This window comes from Hermetia illucens, chromosome 4 (assembly GCF_905115235.1).
Source record: "Hermetia illucens chromosome 4, iHerIll2.2.curated.20191125, whole genome shotgun sequence".
Lineage (NCBI taxonomy): Eukaryota > Metazoa > Arthropoda > Insecta > Diptera > Stratiomyidae > Hermetia > Hermetia illucens.
In genome coordinates, this window is record NC_051852.1 from 107,870,993 (window position 1) to 107,896,933 (window position 25,941).

The window sequence follows — 25,941 nt, forward strand, 5'->3', positions numbered from 1 at the left end:
AAATCTCAGAGAGTGTAAAGGGGTTAGGCGACTTTAGCAATTTCAAAAAAACCGATCTTTTGTTTTTGCTGGGAAAATCCTTTAACACATTAACAATGACATATTCAAAGGACTAAGGTGGAGAGAATATCTAATTACTTCTAATTAGAATTTTGGTGCAACCCTCTTAGAGCGATGCGAACATATCGAAAATTCGAAACACATTTTTTCCGAAACTACATTTTCCAGGTTGACTGAAGTCATAACTCAAATAAATTTTGACCGATTCACTTGAAATTTCAACTGTAAATGTATAATTACATCCCGCATGGAAGGATTCTTGTGATACAATATATGGTTTTTATATCATTTCGGGCGATTTCTATTGAAACTATTCACTTTTTTAAAAAAGCTTGCCATTTTTGCAAAAATCAATTTACCGGAAAAATTTTATTTACTTCTCTAGCTATATATGTCTATGTAGAATCGAAGAACAAAATAAAAATTCTAGGCGAAAATGGTTAGGCCATGTGACCTTCGAAAAAGAAAGCATCGTCGAAGAAAATCTGTGTAGTCGCCATTCACTTTGGCATTACCTTCAAAAACAATAATTTATACAGGTTATCATATGTGCAATTAAAAACCTTTTTTTATTTGGTTAAACAATCTTTTGAACCTCCTAGAATGACAGACAAATGGTTTTATATCTGCCAGAAATCGTTTTCATTTAAATTTCGAGCTCTTTCTTCACCCCTGCTGACTGCTCCGAAACGACCATCTGTGGTAAATACGACACCCGCTTCTCGGGTACAGCATTATGCCTTACCATTCCATTTATAACTTCTCTAATGCACCAATAGATGTCGTTAGAAATATGTTCAACCATGTTGAACACAAAGTACGTAAGTACAGCGCCCCTTGATGCGGAAGGAAAACGTACATTTTGTGCGGAAGTTATTCGAAATCTCGATTTTATTTTTCTTCTTCATTTCTTTAGGAAAAATTGTTGACATTGAAGTGAAATCGAAATACTCTATAGATTGCGAGCACTGGAAACATTAATTAGATACTGCTGAGTATAAAGAGGGGCACGAATCTCAAGCTGGCCAATGCCAGTCGAACCTTAAAAGCTCACCGGCTAAAATGGAGGTAGACGCTGTCATCGTGATGTTTCAGCGCTCCGAAGCTTTATACGGACTTAAATACGCAAATTATATAGGTGATGATGACAGTAAAACTTCCAAGGGAACATTGGATGTCAAACCGTATCAAAATCTTGAAGAGTCAAAAAAAGATTGCATTGATCATGTAAAAAAAAACGAATGAGCACGTGGTTGAGAAATTGGACAAAAAGAAAACAAAAAATCCTAGAGGAAAAGGAAGACTATGGAAATAATTGATTAGCTAACAATTCATTATGGCTTGGCTGTTCGTTGGAATTCAAACTCGTCGAGAAATATGAGAAATGAAATCGAGGCAAAATTATTTCATAAAATGTCATCATCATAATTGGTGGAACAACAAGACAGAACTCTAGACACCCCGGTTTCGCGTTGCAGTTCATCAATTCGATATCCTTAAAAGCTGTTTGGCGTCCTAACCTACGCCATCGCTCCATCTCAGGCAGGATCTTTTTCTTTTTCTACCACAGATATTGCCCTTATAGAATTTCGGGGCTGGATCATCCTCATCCCTACTGATTAAGGGAGCCGCCTACCGCAACCTGTTGAGCCGGATTTTATCCACAACCTGACGGTCATGGTATCGCTCATAGATTTCGTCGTTATGTAAGCTACGGAATCGTCCATCGTCATATAGGGAACCAACAATTCTTCGGAGGATTCTTCTCTCGAACGTGGCCGCAATTCGCAATTTTTTTTTTGCAAGAACCCGGGTCTCCCAGGAATACATACGGACTGGCAGTTTTTGTAAGCTGAAATAAGCTCTATTGGCAGCCAACAACAATGCGTGGATTTGATCGTCATAGCAATTATCGGTTGTGATTTTCGACCCTAGATAGGAGAAATTTTCAACGGTCTCAAAGTTGTAGTCTCCTATCGGTCGGTATCCCGACGAAATTGATAAGACTGACTAGGCTGACCCTGACCAATATGCGAAGCCAGATAAAAACAGCAAGATCACTCTTAAGACTATTCGACATAGCAACGGTCTAAGACAAGGGGATGCACTATCATACGTCCTCTTTAACCTGGCCCTCGAAAGTGATCCGAGATGCTGAGGTAAATGCGAGGGGCACGACCCTTATTAAGTCCACCCAACTACTGGCTTATGCTGACGATATCATGGAAAGAACGACCCGAGACGTACAAACTGACTTCATCCAGATCGAGCAGGTGGTGACGGAAGCGAGATCTTGGGCTGCACATCAATGAAGGGCAAAACAAAATCTATGATGGCAAAGTCAGCACAGAAAACCAGTCAACCAACAACATTAAACCGCACTGGTCAAACGGGAAGAATAAAGATAGGAGAATACAACTTTGAGACCGTTGATAATTTCTCCTATCTAGGGTCGAAAATCACAACCGATAACAGCTACGATGATGAAATCTGCGCACGGTTGTTGTCAGCCAATTTCAGCTTACAAAAACTGTTCCGCTCGATACGTCTCACCATAGGGTCAAAGCTCTTACTGTACAAGACAATGATCTTGCTAGTCCTCATGAATTCCTCGGAGACTTGGGTTCTTAGCAAGAAAAATTGCCAACTCTTGGCCGCGTTCCGTCCGAAGAATTTTTGGCCCCCTACATGAGGATGGACGATTCCGTAGCCTACATAACGACGAAATCTATGAGCGATACCATGACCGTCCGGTTGTGGATAAAATCGGGCTCAATGAGTTACGGTGGCCTTGTTACTTAATCCGTATAGATGAGGATGATCCAGCCCGGAAAGTCAATAAGGGCAATATCTATGGTAGAAAAAGAAGACGAGGCAGACCCTGCCTGATATGGAGGTATGGCGTAGGTCAGGACGCCAGACAGCTTTTAGGGATATCGAATTGGTGGACCTCGGCGTAAAATCGGGATGTCTGGAGTTCCTTATTAAGGCAGGCCTAGACGGGATACCGGTTGTTACCCCGTTGTTGATGATGGTGATGTTCGTTTCTGGCAAGAAAAGTTTGCTGTGTGAAGTAGTGACAGGTGGCAGTGTTATTGTGGGAAGCTTGTTCCCAGTTTTCGAAGACAGACTTAGCCAATGCTACTGATACTCCAATTGCTGGTTCCGGCCCCAGCATAGGGGAGATTGACCTCTCTTTTCCTAAAGCTTCCGCGTTTTCATTTCCCTCTACGCCACAGTGACCAGGTACCCAGAGTAGTTAGTAGTAGTAGTAGATAAAGTTCAAACAGTTTCTGCATTCTTGATGTATGAGGACACGTGAATCGGAAGGCATTGTAAGATCTGGATTCATTTCTCCCAGTGACTCTTCCCCTGCTCTGTGCCCCCCATATCTATTGTTTCCCCATAGATCAAATCGAATTAGTCAATGAGCTGTTCTCATTGCAGCACTTTGAATAAATATATCCAGAGGCTGGAAATTGAGTAATGCATTTAGAGCTGCGCCGGATGTAGGGCTTAGAGCACCAGTGATACCCACAGACACAGACACACAGTTCTTTGCAGTGCGGCTTGTTTACAGTGAAAATCTTTTTGTCTCACCTTAACCCAGCACACTACGGATGCATAAACAAACATCGGCCTAATGATGGCAACGTATATCCACATTACCACATGAGGCCTGAGTTCTCATGTCGAGGCAAAGGTCTGTCTGCACAGCCCATGAGCTGTGAGAGCTCGTTTCATCATCATCAGATGATACTCAGTAACGTGATACCTCTATAATCGCTGCATTGCTGCAAATCTCATTTTTGTGATCGGTCATTAGCATTTTATTCGCGTTTTTCTCATTTGGCAGACAATGAATTTCATTCATCACATCAATAACTTGTCTAGAGAAATAGGTAATTTGTCTTGAAACATCGTTATTTTCACTTCTTAAAACATTAATTGGATTCGTTGAAGCAGTAATTTCTTTTGGTGAAGCGTTAATTTCATTTATAAGAGCGTTAGTTTGACTTGCAAATGGTATATATACTGGTGCATTCCAGGCATGCGATCTTATAAATTCCACTCTTCTTCTATTTGGATTTCGGGTCCTTTACGTTCCTAAGTCGAGTTTTAAGTTGCGCATGTCTGCTCGTTGGCACTGCCTCTATTTTAAATTCTTTAAGCGCATTACTGATCCTGGGTCACAATGAGGTGTATGTAATGCTGAATTTCACTGTTGTCTTGGCATTGATGCCTAGCAACTACCTTCAGATCTGTTCATATTTTGAAATTAGATTTCAATAGCTCCGTAAAACTTGGACTAGCTCTGCTGGGCCATTCGGTTCGTATAGAAATCTTCTTTTAAAGAAAATAATACAATGTCTATATCCCGAATAATAAAGTTTGTTGATAAAATAATCTGATGTAGCAGTTTGGAGATAGGGGAAGATTTTGTTAATTTACAAACCCATAAACATACGCATTCTTGTTATCCGAAACCATTGAGTCCTTGTCGCTTTGAAATACCATTTTTCCTATCTCTGATTGCCGAGACGTACAGACTGCTTTCATCCAGATCGAGCAGGCGGTGCGATATCTTGGGCCGCACATCAATGAAGGCAAGACAAAATATATGGTGGCAACGTCAGCACAGAAAACCAACCAACCAACAACATCAAACCGCACTGGTCAAACGGGAAGAACAAAGAGAGGAGACTGCAACTTTGAGACCGTTGATAATTTCTTTGGAGTCTTGAGTTCTTAGCATGAAAAATTGCGAACTCTTGGCCGCGTTCGAGAGAAGAATCCTCCGAAGAATATTTGGTCCCCTACAAAAAGATGGACGATTCCGTAGCCTACATGTCCACGAAGTCTATGAGCGATACCGTGACCGTGTGATTGTTGGTTACAATAGGTTACGGTGGGCGGGTCACTTAATCCTTATGGATGAAGAAGATCCTGCCCGAAAAGTCTATAAGGCAATATCTATGGTAGGAAAAGAAGACGAGGCAGACCCTGCCTGAGATGGAGGGATGGCGTAGATCAGGACGCCAGATAGCTTTTTGGGATATCGAATTGGTCGACCTCGGCGCTAAACCGGGATGTCTGGAGTTACTTATTAAGGCAGGCCTAAACCGGATACCGGTTGTTGCGCCGTTGATGATGATGATGATCTCTGATTGCCGACAATATTTATTCTGAGAGTTCTTTGTAGGTAACTAAGTAAGTTTCACAAAAAAAGAAGGTAATTTGCCTATTCCCCATTTCAAATACACATTGTTTTATTAAAGAATTTCACATTACACGCAAAGAGGAATAAAACATGATGAACTTCGTTGAACTGAATTTGTCTCTTCTTACACCAACTCATTTTTATAGTCGCGGGGTAGAATGCAGCTTTCAGTTCTGCCGGTGACTTCATCTATCCAATCTAAGTATTTTGAAAGGCGTGTATATACACCAGCAGAGTCCTTTGTTTGACATCCGAAGCCAAAAGAAACAATACCGACTTGAATCGCATTGCCGGACGATCCGTAAACTATCAACGGTCCACCACTATCACCCTAAAAGAAAAAAAAGAGAAAAATCTCCATAATTACCTTTAGAATTTGTATTTAGTTCAGTTAAACTATTTATTGAGAGAAATTTAATATATGTAGGGTATCCCTTAATACTTACGAACCCAAGGCAAATTAAGGGGGAAGGAGTGGGGGGTAACGTTAATTCATGTAAAAAAAATTTAGAAAGTTAAAATCTATTTATGAAAACCAGTGGAATATTAAGGTATGGTATTCGGAGAATATTGAATAAGAATATGAAGAAATATTAAAAAATAAGACAATGGCAGCAATTATTCGGAAGCTTCTCTAAAGAAGTAGAATTGTGAAGCTCCTCTTAACTCGGTGGTCGATCATCTGAAATCAAAAAATCCAAATTGTTTCTAAAAGACTGTATAGAGGAGGTGAAACTTGTCAAAAAAAGCAGGGCAAAAAATGAATCACACGGTTTGAGGCCGAGTCAAGATCGCAGTGCGCTCTGCGCAAATATTGATGTATTGTGTATCGTTTTTCTATAAACCTTCTGTGTGTGCGAATCCTTGTAACTAAGTACCCAGGTACAAACAACCGACACATATATAAATAAATACAATAGGAAATTCAAAAAGTGTCATTTCAATACTATTCGGATCGCCGCCTTCTACGATTGGTTTTGCCACCAAGCTGGAAAATTTCTATATCAAACGAGTCCAGATACGCTAACCCACAAATAGGAGCTAATGATGATGCGCATGCGATCCTGACTGATAAGCCCCGCCCACCGGATGCTATATTTTTTGTCCCGCGAAATTTCACTCCTGTGTATAGTCTTCTTGGCTGGGAGGGTTTTCAGAATTTCAATTTTTGGGAACACTTTAAAGTGAAAAACGTGATTTTTGCGGAAAAGTGGGCTAATTTATTATTGCAACATAAAAAATATTAGCAACTTTGAAAAAACAAACTCTCGAGCGTTACCTTGTAAATTATGTACAAAAATATTCAAATGTTCAAAATTTCATAAGGATCGGTGCAATAATTTTGGAATTATGAGGACCACCGACTTTAAAAGCGTGAGTTGTGGGGAAAACGCTTTGAAATTTTGAACAATAAAAAAATTAGAATAAAACCTTTTGCTCCTGTCTAGGTATGATGAATCATGTTTTCCTTCGTCTGTTTTCAGCCCCCCATTCATGGACATTTGGTCCACTACAGATTCTCATTCCTTGCATAAAGCTTAGTAAAGCGACGAACCTTAATTGAAGACACAGGCTGCCACTTAAGCTGCAATCTCAACAATGACAGAGGTCCGACTAAAGTGCCTAGGACAGATTTTCTCGTAGTTGTTATGGGTAAAGCCTCGACAAATCGCTCCAGGAGGGCTTTGCTCAGATCTTCATATATAAACTTGGTGACATTCAAAACACCCTTAGGAGGAGCACTATACGTGTGTTTGAACGAATCCAATGCATTAGCAACTGCAGCTTTTTGCCATTCGATCCACGAGTCAATGGTTGTCTAAACCTTCTTCTTTAATTTTTCTCCAATTCATCTCAAATTTTACCACAACAAAAAAAAATTAAAAATGTAACCACCTCCTTAAGGTAGTTTATCCGATAAAATCAAACTTCCGGTGAATCGTTGATCACTACCACCGCATGAATAAAAAGGCATCACCTCAGACTTTCAAGTTTTCAATACATATTCCTATAAACTCTGCCTGCGACCTTTAACAGCAGCTAACCAACGATATCTCAAAGTTAAATTTTAATATTACTATTTAGATGGACAGGGTTCAAAGTTGTGGCTAATATATAATAATAATAATCGTTGGCGCAACAATCCATATTGGATCAGGGCCTTGAAGTGTGTTAGAGCACTTCATTCAAGACCGTAACGGTACACTAGGAGGCAATGTGGTCAGCAAGCTAATATATAGCTTTTGCAAAATCTGATTCAGAACTTTCCAAACTAATGTCAGGCCTTTCCAAATTAGCTTCTGCTTTTTCTTCAACCCTTGTCCCATTGACAAATGGGGTCGGCTCATCCTGATCGGTTTCGTCATTTTGTTATCAAAGGCCTGATTTGGAAGCAATCTCGAGGCTTTCAAATACCCATCTAGCGTATCAAGCCACCGTCGTTTCGGTCGGCCTTTTAATAATAATAATCGTTGGCACAACAATCCATATTGGATCAGGACCTTGAAGCATGTTAGAGCACTCCATTCAAGACCGTAACGGTACACTATAGTACACTGTAGGAGGCAATGTGGTCAGTATTGCGCTCGCCCAAGATTATTACCCTGACTTGACTCAGGTACTCATTCACAGCTGAAATCTCACTGCCACAATTGAGATTCGAACCGCGACCTTTCGTTCGACAGCTTTGTGCTCTAATCACTCAGCTATCCGGCCTTTTGGTCGTAATATCGACTTCGATGTTGAGACCAATCTTGGAAGTGGATTCTCTTTAGCGTGAATTACGTAACCATACCATCGAAGACGCCTCTTTAGCAATTTTTCCACGATCAGTACAACACTATATCGATCGCGGGGATCCTCATTTCGGATGTGATCAAAACGTCTCACGCCACTAGTCCAAAGCAACATTTTCGTCTCCATTACCGCAAAACGCCGTTCATTGTCTGTTATAGTTGGCTCACATTCAGAACCATAGAGAGTGACATAAGGCAATGTATAGGGCGCTGGACGTTGGATGTTCCATATGACGTGGTAATCGCGTAAGTGAGATCATTTATTCTTTCTTCTCACGAAATTGCCACCATTTAATGCGCGACCTATGTTCGTCACGCTGTTTTCGCGGGGGTTTGGTTCGCAAGACGGCATTCAGCGGCCGATATTGAGGTACGATGGTCTCATAGGGAACGGCTTTGCAATCAGTGATGGTGGTAAAATGTCGGCGTCTTATGAAAATATAGTCGATTTGCGTTTTAGTGTTCCCACTTTAAAATGTAGGAAGATGAGACAATTGCTTGATGAACCATGTATTCATAAGTACTCGTACAAGGTCATGGGTGTCCGCAAAATCGACTATACGCTCGCCATCCTCATTGCGTGCTTCAAACCACTTTCCCCCATGGCACCTTTTACCGTCTGCCTTTCCACCCACATGACCAATAAGGTCGCCTGCAATGATGATGTAGTCACCAGTAGGCACGTTACAGGTCTTTGCATCGAGAAGCTGACAGAAGGTATGTTTCTCGGTATCAGGTCGACCTGTCTGTGATGCATACTCGGAGAAGAAATGAATAGTACGATCAGCTGATATAATGGTGAGCTTCATCACCCGTTCATCAAATCCTGGGTCTTTTCACTCAGGGTACCAATATTTAGCACGTATTTGTTTTGCTCGGACTAACTTATTTACGTCCTGACGCCGTTCATGCGTCAAGAACTCTTGCCCATTTCTTGACAGATCTCGGTTAAGAATGGAGCTGGCTTTCAGAATCAAAAAAGTCTAAGTGGTCCGTCAACTATCATTATTTATGTTAATGGACTTGGCGTAGGCCAGGATATCAGACAGCTTTTAGACATATCGAATTGGAGCACGTTGGCGTAAACCCAGAATGTCTGGAGTTCCTTACTAAGGCAGGTTTGGACCGAACACCGGTTTTTACGCCGTTGATAATGATGACAATGACTACGGTACTCATTCGTAAGTGATTCGAATGGTATCCGATATGCAATGGGAGACCAATAGAGACGGTCATTCTAACATATGAGGTGAATTTGAGCGATTTGCGTTTACCGGCATACGCTATCAACCCGGTTATATACTGGTGGGCGGCGTGACGAAGGACACTGCGGAATTGCTTAGGACTATAGTCAGACTGAAAAGGAGCAGAATTGTCGACATTTGCTGGAGCAGGCACACACGGTGACAGTATTTTTTCCTAAAACCACAGCACTAAAGACGGAGGATCTTCTGGGCCTCCATATAGCTCAAAATAATGACCTCCATATGCGATTATCGAGAGTTTTTAGAAGCAAGGTGGGGGATAAATGAATAATTCAAAATTGAAGGCAACTCCGAAATAAAAAGAATAATAGGAAATCCCAGGAGAACGGACTCTTCTGCCAGGCGCCTGGGCAAAAACATGCCTCACCTCCAAGGGGCTAGTAGCGAACTGAAACTGGAAACAGTGGTGGAAGACCTCAATAAAGTCATTGACGCATATGAGGCCAGCTGCGCAGGTAAAAGGGTTAAGGGTCATCAAGAGATTTACCTTATTTGAATAGGAACCTGGCCAGAATGGGAACATAGGTTCGAAAACTCTTCAAACCGAGGAAAACAAACCGGAGACTGCCGAAGTTCAAAAATGCAATGAAGGCGTATAGAAACGCGATCAGGGGAGTAAGATGGAGAAGCTTCAAGGAATGCCGAGAAGGAATAGAACAAACAATAGGAGTAACCAGGATATAAAAAGCTATAGCTAAAGACAGGGCAATAGCTCCTATCTGTCTGAAGAAGGAAAATAACCTATTTACCGAGAATGAGGAGGACACAGAACTCATTTGACGGGGTCCTACTCCACGGCCAAAGGGGACAACATTATGCCTGACTGCTCAACACCGAACAAAAGGGCAAGAAAGGAAAACTGGAAACTGGCAAAAAAGGTATGATGGGAAACTACATTAAGGACAGTGGGAACCTGTAGACCACTGAAATCACCCGGCATCTTCCCAATACTAATCCAGGAGGGCCTAGAAATCACCTTAGAACCTGTTCAAAGGGCGGTGGAAGCAGCATCACCCTGGGATATACCTATATACCAAAGGTACGGAGGCGGGCAAAAGTCTTCTATATTTCGAAAGAGGGCGAAAAGGATCCGTTTCACTCTAAATCTTTCAGATTAATTTGCCTAGCATCGTTCGTACTCGAAACAGTGGAGAAGACAACCATATTAGAACTAACATACTAATGCGTATATAACATACTACATCGGTGTCTACGCTCTTACCGGGCAAGATAGTTAACCAAAACTGCCCTGTATCAGCTGAGGGATGTGTCCGGTTTTGAATATTGACGGAGCGTTCAATAACACATCGCACACATAGATAAATGATGCCCTGGTTTGCAAGGGAGTGGGAAACGCTCTAGCTTTCTGAATGAGCATAATGTTAAAGAGCCATAAATATTAGTCAAACTTGTCCACAGGGTGGAGTATTATTACCACTTATGTGAAGTATAGTTGTGGGTAAACTCCTAGGACAGACAGAGATAATTTTAATCTGTAGGGGCAAATGTGAGATACCCTATGTGATAGAATCCAAACTGAACTAAGGGTTACTAGTACTTCGTTCAGGAAAGCGGGACTGCGCATCAATTCAGCCGCAGTTACTATTGTACTATTCACTAGAAAGCGCAAGCTTGATTGAGTTACATGACTTAGAGGTGAACCGAGAAATAGAGGTCAAGTATTTGGGAATTACACTAGACTAAAAATTGCTCTGGAAAACTAATGTTGGAAACACTTCGTGAAAAGTTGCGAGGGCTCTGATCACTTGCAGATCCATAGCAAGCAAAGAATGGGGTTGCACCACGAAGATACTACGTTGGATATATATAGCAATGCTAATGCCATCATAATCCTGATGGGGCGGTAATCTGAGCAGAAAAAACTGAACTGAACACAACAGATGTGGTTACACAAACCTCAAAGACTAGCTTGCGCATGTGTCAGTGGTGTAATGAGGACATGCCCAACGACATCCTTAGATGTCTTTCCCGAGTTATCTCCTCTCCATGTGCACATACAAGTGCAGGGGATGGGGACAATTTTTAGAATATCCGGGAGTATCAGTGAGTGGGACGCTGCCTAAATCGAAGGAATATTGATATTCCATCTAGGCGAATTACTGATATTAAGGGATAATATTACAATGAGGTTTCATTTCGATAAGTTCGAAATACATTGGAATAACGGGGCAAACTGGGAGAGAGTGGGATTGACCTACGGCCGAAACCAGCAGTTGATTACCTGGTACACAGACGAATGACTCACGTCAGAGGGAGTGGAGAGTCAGGGTCATTGGTCCAAGGAAAATGTACTTTGAATCATTAGGTAAGCATATTAACATATTCCAGGTGGAAATATACCCCATAGACAGATATGCCTCCTTCAACCTCTAAAGGGACTACAGGCAGCAGAAAAGTGCTGACTGATAGCCAAGCAGCGATCAAGGAACTCTAAACTGATATGGGAGACTGAATAGGCTCGGCACGCACAATAAAGTTTGGATACTTTGGGTTTGAGGCCATGTTGGGTTAGAAAACAGCGGACGAACTGGCCAGGAAGGGAGCAGGGATGCTTCTACATGGATTAGAACCATTCTGTGAAATCGTAAATGTCTTGTCAATGGACGAACCTATCAAGGATAGAAAGGTGCAGATCATTTAGGGGGGGGAAAGGTGGAAAGGTGGTACGGGCCGAAATGCTTCAAAGACTGTTTAGAACTCCGGTTTATAGTGGCACTACTCATTGATCACTGCAGGCCAAAATATCACCAGGTGGAGCTAGGGATATCTACCCGCACTGTCTGCAGGTTCTGCGCAGAATGTGACATACATGTACTAGGACAGTGTCCGGCATTTGCCCTAAGTAGGTCGGTTCTCCTGGGAAAATACGTAATACCAGATGCCAAGCTGAAATACTTAGAAGTAGGGAGTTTATTAACACTTCAAACGGTTATAAAATTGCTTGACATACTATAGTTAATTGGTGCACTAAGACCAGTAAAAGGGGCACAATAGTTTTCAAAGGCAAGGTAACTTCCCTTAACAGAATAACAATAATAGTAACATTTCAAAGTGAAAATGAGTTACACAATACTGTTACTATTATTAAATTATCCAAGACCTGCATAGTAATTTTCAGAATAATTTGAAGACATAGTCAGGAACTGGCAAACATTGCGGGTTACCTGGATAATTGTGCCACATCTTAATGAGGAGTGTATATCAATCACATCTGAATTTAATTTGGCAAGGGGAAAAAGGACACTATTTTCCACATCAACAAGGGCTGGACGAAACATGTTATAAGATTAAGTCCCGACACGCCGACACATCCCTAGCAGAGTTTTACGAAAATAAGGCAACTGCGATACCCTTACGACACTCTAATAAACATCTTTTGAAACACTTTGAGTGTATTATTAGTGAACAAAAATAATGTACCTGGCATGCATCAGTTTTTTCAGATGACGCACATATCATCTGATCACTGTTGTAGACACGTCCAATATACTTTGCTGCTTGACACTCTTCTTCTGAAAGGATCCGTACTTGACCATCCAACAACGATGCTGGACGAACTCCCTGGTATTCCGTTACACCCCAGCCAGCAACAAGTGCACGATATCCACTGAGATCGACTAAAATCAGAATTAGAGAAACGATTTTTAGCCCCTTTCAAAGTAAAAGATGTATATCTGCAACTACGTAGAAAAGATAAGTTAAATAGAAAATAGGACTTGCTTACCTTCGGTTCTAATCAAGCAAATAGGCCATACATTCATATGGAATTTGATAGGCCTTTTAGTAATTGCGACCGCAACGTCGTTCACAGGGAAATTCTTAGACATGAAAGCGGGATGAATTTTCAAGCCCAGCAAGGGATACGTCTCGCCATCTCTGAAGATCTGATTTAGCAACCCAACAACTACAGTCCATCCTCTGGTATCGAAGCTGGAAAATTATCAATCAACCACATATTAAAAGTCACCACCACAGCACATTCGGGGTGGCGTAGAATATAGCATCAACTATCGAAACATTTGCTTTTAAGTAGTGTGAAACACCCGCGACCTATTGCTACTTCCGTAACACTCAACTGACCTTTTTACACAATGTCCAGCAGTGAGTATGTGTCTTTTCGTAATTATACTACCTCCACATAAAAATTGATTTAATTTACTATATAACGCCGCCTGCCACGGGTGCTTCTGTTTATCCGTAACAATTCTGCCCCTGGCAATCTTCGTTACGAGTTCATACTGACACTTTAGATATGATCTCTTTAACGGTGGCTCCCCGCATTCTGGAAAAACCATTGAAAATATTACTCAATAAGTGAACCCTTATTGTCCAACATTACCGCAATAAATTTTGCCACGATCACAATGGGTAGATGATATAGTCTGTGGGCCAGAGAAAGGAAAGCACCAACTAAACTCGATTCTTTTACCGAAAAACAAAAGGTCGAAAACTTTTAACTACGAACCTGATCTTCAATTGAGGTCTTCGCAACCGCGATAACCAGGCAGACGATTCCAAGGATTCTAACCATCACAGTGCAATTCGCGGAACTCTTATAGCCAAATGAATCTTCGCTATGCCTGGCTACTGCCCTCAGCGCGAAGATTGATTAGCGTAGATGAATTCCAATTACGTATGTATTAACTGTAGTAACACGCACTAATTTATAAGCGACACTGATGTCAATTCGTTACACAAAAGCTTTCAACTGGTATAGTGCAAGAAAACAGTAAAACTCAGAAAAAATGTTCCTAAACGGCTGCTTACATGTTTTTCCGCAAATTTACTTTTCGATTTACAAACATTCCCCCCATTCAATGTCCCTCTTCAAATAACGCAGCCGGCGGCGTTTACCCTTATGTCTTCTACCCTAAACCTGGTAATCATGAATCGCAATTCTTTTACTGCGGGGCTTTTGTTCAAACGGACGCTACGTACAACACAATGGAAGGACAGACTCTGGTTAGTAGCAGCCTCTTCAGTGGTTTCGGTTCTTCAATATTGGACATGCTGTCCAACCCGAAACATTAAAAGTTCTTTCAACATGTGGCTACTAATTAGTAAAGCCTTAGTCTTGTGTTCCGCCAGCTCTAACTCACGCGGTACCAGCCATTCCTTGATCATCCTGAATAATGTTTTATATCCCCAGACAATATTCTCCACATGCTTGCCTACTATCATAATTGCAATTTCGTCAGCATAGCCAATGAGGGTAATTTGTCGCGGGAGTTTGATACGTAGCAAATGGTTCATCACGTTCCAGACTAGCAAGCCCAGCATCAATCCTTGAGGCACTCCGCCGGTTACCAAATATTCAACTACGCCTACATCGTGAACAACCTTCCTGCTCCTTTCTCTAATTTCGAGTAGCCTATTGCATATAATACGCTTCAACGGTTTTCCCACGCTGTCCACTGTACAAATGAGACAATACGATGATGGCTCATCTGGTGGTTTGCGACTCTTTGGCAGCAGAAGCAGTATCTGCTTTTTCCACTAATTCGGAAATATCTCCACTTCCAAGCAGGTATTAACAATGGAAATAAACTACTCTGGTCTTGCTTCTAAAGCCACTTTCAGAACCACGTTCGGTATTCCGTCCAGCTCGGGTGGTCATCCTCTGTTACAATATTTTTTTGGGGAATGCTTCCTTTCGATCTAAATAGTGCATTTGTTTTGCTATGGATGCAGAGTGGTCACTATTCCTTCAAAGCTGTTCACTTCATTGTGGGGCCCTGCTTTCATCTTTGCCATTTTCGCTCTATGAGCGGTTGCTATCCGCCTCTTCGCACAGCTCCTTAAATATATTCCATTTTCTATTCGCAGCCCCCCCTGGCAAGTTTTTACCTGGCTTCCCTTTTTACAGTTTCCTACTCATAATTCGCACGTTGGCGGTTTCTTCTCGCTCGCAAGCACCAGCACGTAGTTTCTTGATTTCGCCATTTCGGTGATCGAGCTCTTGGACTGACTGGCTCGCAAAATGGCGTGCGGCTTCACAATGGTTGAAGTTTATTTAAAAAAACCTCATTTACTCTTTGCTTTTGGTTTTCTCCTAGACAGCGGGTATTCTCCGCTTCATGCGGCATGGCGCTTATCAAAACCTTCCTCCTTGGACAAAATGCATTCAGGCTCTTTCTTGCAATTCTGTGCCAGATGGCTTTTTTCACCACACCGCCTGCATCGATCAAATCTATCGTGCTTACTTGTGCAAAATCTGGTTATATGGTCATACTCCCGACTAAAACATAAAGCGGGAGATACTTCGTCCCGAATCCTAAAGCCAACCTAACAGATCTTGACTTTGCCAACTTCCAGCAACTTGTTTGCCCAAACATGTCCGGTCTAGGCCTGCCTCCAACTTCAGACACCCCGGTTTTGCGCCGAGGTCCACCAATTCGATCTTTCTTAAAGCTGTATGGCGTCCTGAACTACGTCAATGCTCTATCTCACATCATAAATGCTGTCCTTATAGACTTTTCGGGCTGGATCATCCTCATTCATACGGGTTAAATGACCGGTCCACCGCAATAGCGGCTCTGTTGGCAGCCAACAACCTTGCGCGTATTTCATCGTCATAGCTATTATTAGTTGTGATTTGCGACCCTTGATAGGAGAAATTCCCAACGGTCTCAAAGTTGCAGTCTCCTATCTTCATTGTTTTCGTTTGACCAGTACGATTCCGTGTTGTTCGTTCTACCGGTTTTGGCTTTGGCGTTGACGTTGCCACCATGTACTTTGTTTTACCTTCATTAGGGTACAGCCCGAGATCTCGCGCCGCCTGCCCGATCTGGATGAAGGTAGACTGTACATATCGGGTTGCTCTTCCCATAATGTCAATATCGTCAGTGTAGGCTAGTAGTTTGGTGGACTTGAAGAGGATGGTGCTTTTCGCATTTACATCTGCATCGCGAGTCACTTTCTTCAGGGCCATCCCCTTGTCGTAGACCGTTGTTGACGTTGAATGGTCTCCAGAGTGATCCTGCTCCTTTTTTCTGGCCTCCCACATTGGTCACGGTCAGCCTAGTCAGACTTATTAATTTCGTCGGGATATCAAATTCTCTCATGGCCGTGTACAGTTTACCCTGGCTATGCTACCACTGGTGGCTTTAAAGTCGATGAAAAGATGGTGCAACTGATCTCCATATTCATATTTCAACAGTTTTTCTATCGCTTGCTGCAGACAGAAAATCTGTTCTGTTGCTGATTTGCCTGGAGTGATTCGCTCTCCCAGACATTGAGCATCAGTTGATACGGTGGATTGCATGGACTGTTTCTTCTATGTTTGGTGGTGACGACGGACAAATCCGTCGTCCAACTCGCCGATGTTCTGATTGTTGAGCAGTTCGTCAAAATACTTAATCCAAATTTTCCCCTTTGACTTGGCAGTGGTATGGTGTGTGGTGTATAAGGCTTCCTGCTGATTTGTTGGTAAAAACTTCCGCGCCTGGTACAGTATGTCCCCACGTATGTTTGTGGGCCGGTTTCTGTGCAAACCAGGTACTCACAACAACCATTTCGTGCGATACTGCTTACTGAATAATCTGCAGTCCGTTATCATTTGTATCCCGATGTAATGTACGGGAGCCAACGTATCGCCTGAATACGGGCTCCGTTCCTACTTGACTGTTGAAATCTCCAAGTATGATTTTGATATCATACTTGGGCTAGGCTCCGAGGGTCCGCTCAACTGCCTTGTAGAAGGTATCCTTTTCCGGCTCTGCAGTGTCCTGTTTTCAAAACCGATAACAGCAGGCTTCATTTTTTGGCTGACTAAGAAACCTACTCCAAGCAAATGGTTTACAGGATGCCCGCTATAATATATGGTGTAGTGACTCTTTTCCAGGAAACTAGTCCCTGTCTAACGCATCTCCTGTAACGCTGTTACATCGGCCCTATATTGGAACAAGGTATCGTCTAGCTGCTTGGTAGCTCCATCTCTGTGCAGGGAGTCAACTGCCTCCCTGTGTGTGTATGTGTGTGTATATGGTGGGGGAGAAGCTACAGCTTCTGAGCACTCAGGCCGTGTTGGCCCATTGTACTCGCCTCCCCCGTCTAACGGAATATTCCGGATTCGTTAACGTATCGCAGGATTTCCGTTAGTGGAGGTGATGCTACCCGTCGCAATTGGAGGACATCGGCACCAAAGATCTGATGCCTGATGCGTCCATAGGCGGGGCATTCACATAGGAAATGCTCCGTGAATTCCGCTTCCTCATTACAGGAGGGACACGCATCATCCTCGGTAATCCCTATTCTGAACATATGCCCAGCTAGTGAATTATGGCCTGTCAGAATGCCCACAATACACCTGCAAGTCCTCCTGCTTTTCGACAGGATAAACTTTGCGGTACGTATGTTGGGTTCTGGCAGAAAAGTTTGGTGTGTCGAGCAGCATTTAAGCTCTGCCACCTGTCGTTATGGGAAACTTGTTCCCAGTTTTTGAAAACAGATTTAGCCAATGCTACTGATACCCCAATTACTGGCTCCGGTCCCGGCATAGGGGAGATTGACCCCTCTTTCGCTAAAGCGTCCGAGATTTCATTTCCCTCTATGCCACAGTGACCAGGTACCCAGAGTAGTTCCACCGTATTGAATCTAGACATAGAGTTCAAACGGTTTCTGCATTCCTGAACGATTTTCGAGGTGATCAAAGGACTGCTCAATGCCCTCAGTGCAGCTTGACTGTCACTGCAGATTGCGATGCGCCTGCCCTTCAACCGCGCGTCAATCACCCAGTTTGCACCCTTAGGATCGCATAAACTTCGGCTTGAAAAACCGTTGCATATTGTCCCAAAGGAAAAGCCCACTTCTCGTTTTTATTCGAGAGGTTGACTCCGGCTCCAGAACCCTCTTCTGTTTTTGAGCCATCGGTGTAGAAGACTTCCGTATATCCCGCCACGCATTCCTCTGGGTCTTCCCAGTCCTCTCTATGCTTCAGGGTAACTACATATCTTCTACCAAACAGATGTATGGGGACACGAGAATCGGAAGGCATTATAAGAACTGGATTTAGTCCTCCCAGTAACTCTTCCAATGCTCTGTGCCCCCCACATCCGTTGTTTTCCCATAGATCTAATCGAATTAGTCTATGAGTTACTCTCATTGCAGTACTTTGAATATCCAGGGGCTGCAAATTGAGTAGTGCATTCAGAGCTGCGCCGGATGTCGTGCTCATGGCACCAGTTATACCCAGACAAAGCGTGAGCGTGTATTGGCAAATTTAGCAGTTCGCACAGCAGTGAGTCGATCAGCATACTCCACAGACGCGGCGAAAGCACACCTCCTTGGGGGCAGCCCTTCGTTGCTTCCGTAGTCAGGTAGCGATCGACCCCTACCTCAGCGCACAACAATCTTTGCGTTAGCATAGCATGGATCCACTTAATTAAAGCATCATCAACACCATGCGCTCTGGCGGCATCACAAAGTTTTTGAAAAGGCGCACAGTCAAAAGCCCCTTCAATGTCCGTACTCGCGTACATCGCGTACTCACCATTCAAAGTTGCATCCTCTATCTTTGTGACCAAAGAATGAAGAGCAGACTCACAGGACTTTCCACGTTGGTAAGCATGTTGGTTTTCACTAAGTGGGTGTGACCTAAGGGCGTTTCAACGAATGTGACGCTCCACCAGTCTCTCCAAGCCTTTCAGCAAGAATGAAGTCAAGCTGATTTGTCTGAAGTTCTTTGGATTAGAATAGTCATCTTTCCCAGGTTTCGGTATGAAAACTACCTTAACCTGTTGCCAAGAAGAAGGCACGTGGCCCAGAAAGACATCCTCGAAAAATATTTCCTAGAGGTCGCTCTAAATGCTCCATACCCTCCTTTAGCATTGCCGGATAGATGCCATCCATGCCAGGTGCTTTGAAATGTTCAAAGGACAGTATGGCAGCTCTCACCTTTTCATGGGTAACAACCGCTTTCGCAGTGTTCCAGTTCCCCTTGCAACACTTGCGTGTTGAAGGGGTTGCAAGAACCGTCAACTCTCCCCCTACCACTTCTCTCACCCGTTCTCCCGGGTGGTGTACTTCCAGGAGGGTCTGTACTGAGTCCAGTCTGGAGCTCGTGAAAGTACCGTCGGGTTTTCTAAGAGAATCCAACTTGGCCGACTCATCCTTTTTGAGGACTCTGCACAGCCTTGAAGTCTCCCTTTCGCCTTCCAGTTCCTCACAGTACGCTCTAAAGGAGTCTCGTTTCAAGCACCTCACGAGCCTCTTATATTCACGTTGTGAGTTCCTGAAATTTAACCAGTCTTCGTTCTTGTTACTTTTGCAAGCACGATTTAGAAGTCGCCTGGTTGATTTCCTGAGTTTTTGCAGTTCTCGGTTCCACCAAGGAACCGTTTTACCGCTTTGGTCTCGGGAAATAGGACAAGCCTCTTCATAGCACTCTAAAAGTATGCAGTTCAGAGTTTTTACTTCATCTTCCAGCACCAAAGGAGTCCTTAGTCGCCTAGGGAACTGTACTTTATTGTCAAGAAGATCATTGAACTTTGCCCAATCCGTTTTCCTAGGGTTCCGTCTTTGTACTGCAGACTGTTCGCCCGCAATAGTCAGATTGAGTTCTAGATATCGGTGATCTGACAGTGAGACCTCGTCTAGCACTCGCCAGTGTGTAAACAACTCTAACAATTTTGGGGTACAGATCGTTAGGTCAATTACTTCGCTTCTTCTCGGTCCCAGGAACGTAGGGGCGCACCCTACGTTTGCAGTCATAAGACCAGCTGAAGTGATGAAATCAAATAGCTTCTCTCCTCTTAGATTGCATTTGCTACTGGCCCAACAAATATGTTGAGCATTCGCATCGCAACCTATTAAGAGTTCGAGACCACTTGATTCTGCATACGCCACCAGATCCATAAGTTCTTGCGTCGGTGGTGGATACAAAGAATCATAGGGTAAATAAGCGGAGGCAACTATGATGTTTTTCCTCTCACCATTTATTTGGTATTGTATGATGACCGTAGCTAAGTCCTGGGAACAATATTGTCTCAGCATAGTTGCCTCTAACCGTCTTGACATCAGGACGCAAGCTCTCGGTCTTATGGATCTTTCGTCTTAGAAGATCCTAGCCCCCTTTACTGATCCAATGCCACAGATTCTGTTAAATCGAACCCACGGTTCTTGCACCAGAAAGATATAGGGGAAATCCTGCAGCTTTGTCATTCTCGCTGCCAACAGGTAGGAGGGAGCTTTGGCATGCTGCAGGTTGATTTCACCAATCTTTATGTTTTTCGACATAAACTTAGTTTATTGTCTTATGGAAAACAGTTAGAAGTGTATGCGGCAGTCCACGTATGACGGGGTTTCCCCCACACCGTACCGCCAGAGACTCGATCCCCTCGTGATTGATTTCTCTGAGAAAAGCCGTACTTGGAAGTACCGCAATTCCCATGTTCTCATCCACGAAAGATCTCATCTCATCCCACAGAGCATTCGTCTGTTCTCCACTTAGCACCTTAATTGGTTTGCGGTGTCCGGGTTGCATTGATTCGATCACTCGAACTGGCATCAAGTCAGTTCCGTTCACGTTTCTGGCTTCCCTTCCTTCCGCCTGTTCCTTGGAAGGTGTAGGAGAAGTTACTAGCAGGTAGGATTCACTCTGTAGTCCCTTCCCCAGTGCGAGCTCCCATACGGGGGGCACACCGGTCCTAATCCCCGCGAGACGCGTGGATATAAGCCCTGGTACGGAGCACAATAAAGCGTTGTCCACAGCAGATGTGTTGGTCTTACGCTTCTTGCGCGCATTACCGCTGACAGAAGAGTCTGGTGCGTCCAGTGTGGATCTTACCGGGGTTTCCAGTTAATCCCCACCTTCCGCCGGAGATTCCACTTCCTTGTGTCCGATTTCTCTGGGCGTTACCGCGCCTAGTGGTACAGCCACGTCCATGTCCTCATTCCCAAGGTGCTCCATCTTCCTTCGCAGTGCTCTCTTCTGCCGTCGGCTTCGGGCCTTTCCAGGTTCACGGTGTCCGGACCGCTTGGATCCATTTCCACACACCGGCGTTAAACCAGTAGCGTCCACGTCACCAGCTTCCCGTTCTTCCGCTCTTCCTGGTAAGGATGAAGGAGAAGGTTCTGACAGGCAGAATTCAGCCGTAGTCGGATTTCCAGTTTCTCCCAAATTGAAAGTTTCCGTACTTTCCTTTCTGGCTAACTTCGCCGTAGGCACCAAATGCAAACTTTCCACTGAGACGGAAAGCATGCCTTCTACAGATTGATCTATAGGCGAGTATGAATGTGGTGAGGCCTCCAAAATCCGCGCCTCGGCCGCGACATGATTGCTCATGGTCGCGGGTGGATTCGAAGTCTGTGACTTCTTACCACTTGGAGAGTTTAAATCCATCGTTTCCATATTCATATTTTTGGACACCCTTAGTGTAGTAGTAAACTACTACAGGCTCCCCCACCACGACAAGGTGGTGTCCGAGGGGGAGACTGCCTCCCTGTAATCTCCTCACCTAAGGATCTTCTAATCAAGTTCTTGTAGTGGAGCGTCCTTTGGTCCTGCGTCTTCGAAGCTCGAGGAGCAATTCTCCTTTCTGTGTTCTTCTGATTTTTGTGACATTGTCTCCAAGGCCTCTTAGCGTCGGATCTTCCTTGACATTCTGTAGAATATAATATAAGACTCCCACTCCGACGGGGCTATTTTGGTCTGTCTGTTTGTTTGCCTTCATAGCTGTCCAAGCATTTGGCCCTATTTAAAGTTTTGTGTGCAGTTCGTAACAGTTCTGCATTGACCATTGGGCCGTAGAACCAAACTCGCCCAAGGCCGTTTTGCCTGTGGTTTTAAGGTTTCGCACCTCTATCTTAATATTAAGGTGAACATTGCGCTTCGGCCTGACGAATTCGTTAAGCGTGTTAAGGGTATTACCCATCTTCTATAGGAAGTTTTCCAAACTGAGTCCTTTTGCTAGCACTGTACCAATTCTTTCATCGTTTGCATGCACCACTTCTTCTTTTCGCTATGTTGTGGTCCATCCGTCTGGACGGGCCTGGAAGAAAAGCGTAGTATTTTACCACTTTGGCAAAAAGGAGCCCGCGTCGTCACCTTCTACATATCATTTCTTGAATTATCTGCTCCGATGATCCCATAACCAACCGCAGTGGGGTCAACATCCTCCTTGTCGTTCATTGTTAATGGTAATTAGTTTCTTACATCCATATTTTTGTTCGCAAATTCAGCCGATATCACGTTCACAACTCCTGTGCTCCATACGAAGTCCTATTCATCTAGCCGTCTTTTCTCCTCTTTGGATTGTCCATCTGCCAAATAGTAGACAGCCGCCAAAAGTTCACATGTTTTCAGTAATAGTTCCCCGTGCACACCTCCTGAGGTATTTAAACTAATTCAGGTGTTTCCCCTAGTTTAGGACTACTTTTTCACGACAAGTGCTCTTGGGGTAACCCACTAGTCGGTCATCTTGGGAGTGTGTTGCACTGAACGGCGCAGCCAACAATGCAATTATCAGCCTTCGTTAATGTGTGACCTATCCACTACCGCCTTCCCAGCACATCACCAACGGATGACAGTGCTGTGTGCCCACTAAGTTCTCCGTTTGAAGTAGTTTCAGCCCAGTATACTTCGATGATGAAGGCTTGGAGCACTGAAGTGATAGTCCAGACCACTTTTCGTACCAGGCAGACAAAAGACTAGCACAAAACAGTCTCAACTTGATCAACTTGAAAGTTTAGATACGGCATCAAAAGCGAATCTATCGCTATTAATGCGTCGGACAACATCCAGTTGAGTGCTACCTTCAGGCAAATCCAATTATCCTAGTTATATAAATTGATCAACGATTTCAATGTTCTGCTCATTAATGCAGATAATCTAAATATGCCGCTGTGATTTGTTTTGTCGGAATACCTCTCCTTCGACCAGCGCAACAGCAAATTTTCTTTTGTCACGATGTATACTAAGCAGAACTTGCCGGGATTTCATTCGGTATCGGAGTTCGACTGCGTCACGCCCGCCATTACTCGCAGCGGTCAATACAGTTTTCAATTCCTTCCGTTAATTTATCCGCTCCCTCGATTCCAGATCCATGACACCCCATGGGGCTGTGGCTGACGGGCTGCATAGCACCCATGATGATATACTCAGGCGGATTAGTCAGTGTTTCTGTCGTTAGATCAGCACTGTCGAGCGACAGCTGCATCATACAAATGGTGGATGTTGAAGGAGGCTTGTTGGAGGATCGGAACTCTCCAACCCTGCGGGAAGTGGCCGACACAACAACAACAAATTACCATTAGATGGTGATTTCTTTCGAGGCTATTGTCAGCTCCTCTCTTGTCGCGGACATCCAGGAGGCAACTTCTAAATCTACAGTTGATCGCAAAGTGGTCAGTTTGATTGGTTATGCGATGTCGGTAAGTTGAAACCCAACTAATCTTATGGCAGGCTTATATCATTGGATTTCTTGCTCGAATTACAGAAAGCGAGCATTCTGACGACTCTCAATACCGAGGAGCAAACGAACATGAGGTCAGTATTAGTAAAGCTTCATAATTTAGAGGTTGCTAGCCCACAAATTTCTATCCCTTCTAATCTCCTTTTGCGAAAACAGGTAAAACTTTGAGTGCTTTCTTACAGAAAAGGAATAATTTTCACCCTGATTTTCTCTCGAGGGTCTCTGAAGTATCTAAGGAGTTCATTTGAGCTGATCTTAGCTAGCTTAGGGATTGCCTGGAAAGCTATTTCTGCAGAAAGGGTGGTATGCATACGAATGCAACCCTTATACAATTTTTAGCTGCTTTTTACCCCACTACTGGTGAAAACTAATTTCACCACTTCTCTCCGTACAGCGTGTATTAATAAGAAACACCTTTTAACATTTTTGGAATGATTTTCTCATTTTTAAGAACTTTCCCCTACTTTTCTCAATCTCAAACCTGAATATCATTTTGGAAGTCATTTAATTGATTTTTAATCTCTACAAAGTTTGCAAGTTTTTACACTTTTTATCTACTTTTGCAGATTTAGTGCTTGACCTCCGCACGTTCTAACCTTGTCAACCTCAAGACTCCCCGCTTTTGAAATTCACAAGCAAATGCACTTCAGTTGGAACTTTGAACGTTGGTACTTTCTGATTTTATTTTTGCTCGATACGATCACTTTAAAAATTCGGACGTCGTTATCACATAATCAGTTTATAATCCCACGCCAAATATTCTCTCTTGTTGCAAATATGCCGATATTTTCATCCACGATATTTGCAGATGAGACCACTTTGTGGGACTCTATTGATTCCTCCGTGACAGCAGCGTTCTTCAGTGACAGCATATATAAATAAATAGCAAATTGAAATAAGTTTAAAGAAATGCAAGGATATAACACAATATATTTCTTAGATATAGCAATGCAATGAACTACAATAAGTCCATGTGCAGTTTATAAATAGATGTGAATCAATACAGCTGAAATAATAACAAAATGCGAAAGTCATTCAATAATTGGTCATCCTGGCAGTAGTCCATTGTCCACATAAATGCTGAGAAAAAATGCCTGCTTTGAAAGCAAATTGATTATTGGCAACCTTGTCGGATACTTTGCACTACCAATTAAATTTGTGGCTAGAAAATGATAAAAGAAGCTCCGAATTAAAACAAACAGGACAGCCCTAGAAATCTCTGAAAAATTAAACTAAACAATTAGTACTTCCACAACTAGTTTTGTATAGAATTCTCTTTAGATGTCTAATTTCTCGTTTGCAGCTAGAAGTTCAGCGATACGGAACGGAGGGATTCACAAATTGCAATTACCGAGCGCGATCTAAACGTTACCAAACATCACAAGATTACCAAACATTGCAACTAACTGACAACCTAACATCACGGCATTGCCAAAGTGATGGTGATATTACTTCTATGAAAGGTAATGTTTTGCAAGGTGATATAACATTACAAAACATCGCGAACAACTGGCGGCGGCAGTTGCCGTTGCTGATTACCTGTTCTTTTGGCTAACTTTGGGCTGACTTCAAGGTAGCTCTAGCATGAAAACATCATCCATTCTTCATTGCTACTTATTTGGCGCTACAGTGCACTTCGTGATAAGTAATATTTGGAAATATCGGCTGACGAGTGTTAATATTTGATATTGATCATATATATAACATCAAATTTACAAATATATGCACCAAAAGGGTAATGACAGATGATGTTTTTGTAATACTATATTACTGTGTAATATCGTTTTTTTGGAAAGTGATATCATATCACATTGCCTACTGAGGTAGGTGCTTAAACAAAAATTTAGATCAGTCTAGGCCGTATTAGGCCTGAACTCATTAGCCGGTTTTCAACATAAATATAATTCATACTTATGCCTTGTTATGAATTATATACAGGGCTACAGGATAAGTTGACCTATATCCGTTAACACCCTACCCGAAACTTAACCATTTTCGAGATACTCGAGTTTTAATTTTTTTTATAAAAATTGCCGATTTTTTAGCTATTGAATTATATATTTTGAAATATGTGACTCTTATTATTATTATTATTATTATTTAATTTTTATGCGAGAAGGTGAGATTTCTGCAGATTTATGCTAAATGCTGATGTGAAAGACCCGAAT

General features: G+C 42.9%; 1 protein-coding gene across 1 annotated transcript; it reads right to left on the reverse strand.

Annotated features, from left to right (window-relative positions):
* Positions 1 to 5,348: 5,348 nt before the first annotated feature.
* On the reverse strand, positions 5,349 to 14,002 carry LOC119655491 (venom protease-like). Its single transcript, XM_038061392.1, has 6 exons — positions 13,828 to 14,002; positions 13,702 to 13,744; positions 13,443 to 13,644; positions 13,087 to 13,292; positions 12,783 to 12,979; positions 5,349 to 5,612 (listed from the first exon to the last, which is right to left on the reverse strand). Exons 1-6 carry the CDS (start codon positions 13,891 to 13,893, stop codon positions 5,406 to 5,408), a joined length of 921 nt encoding a protein of 306 aa, XP_037917320.1. The 5' UTR covers positions 13,894 to 14,002; the 3' UTR covers positions 5,349 to 5,405.
* Positions 14,003 to 25,941: the final 11,939 nt, after the last annotated feature.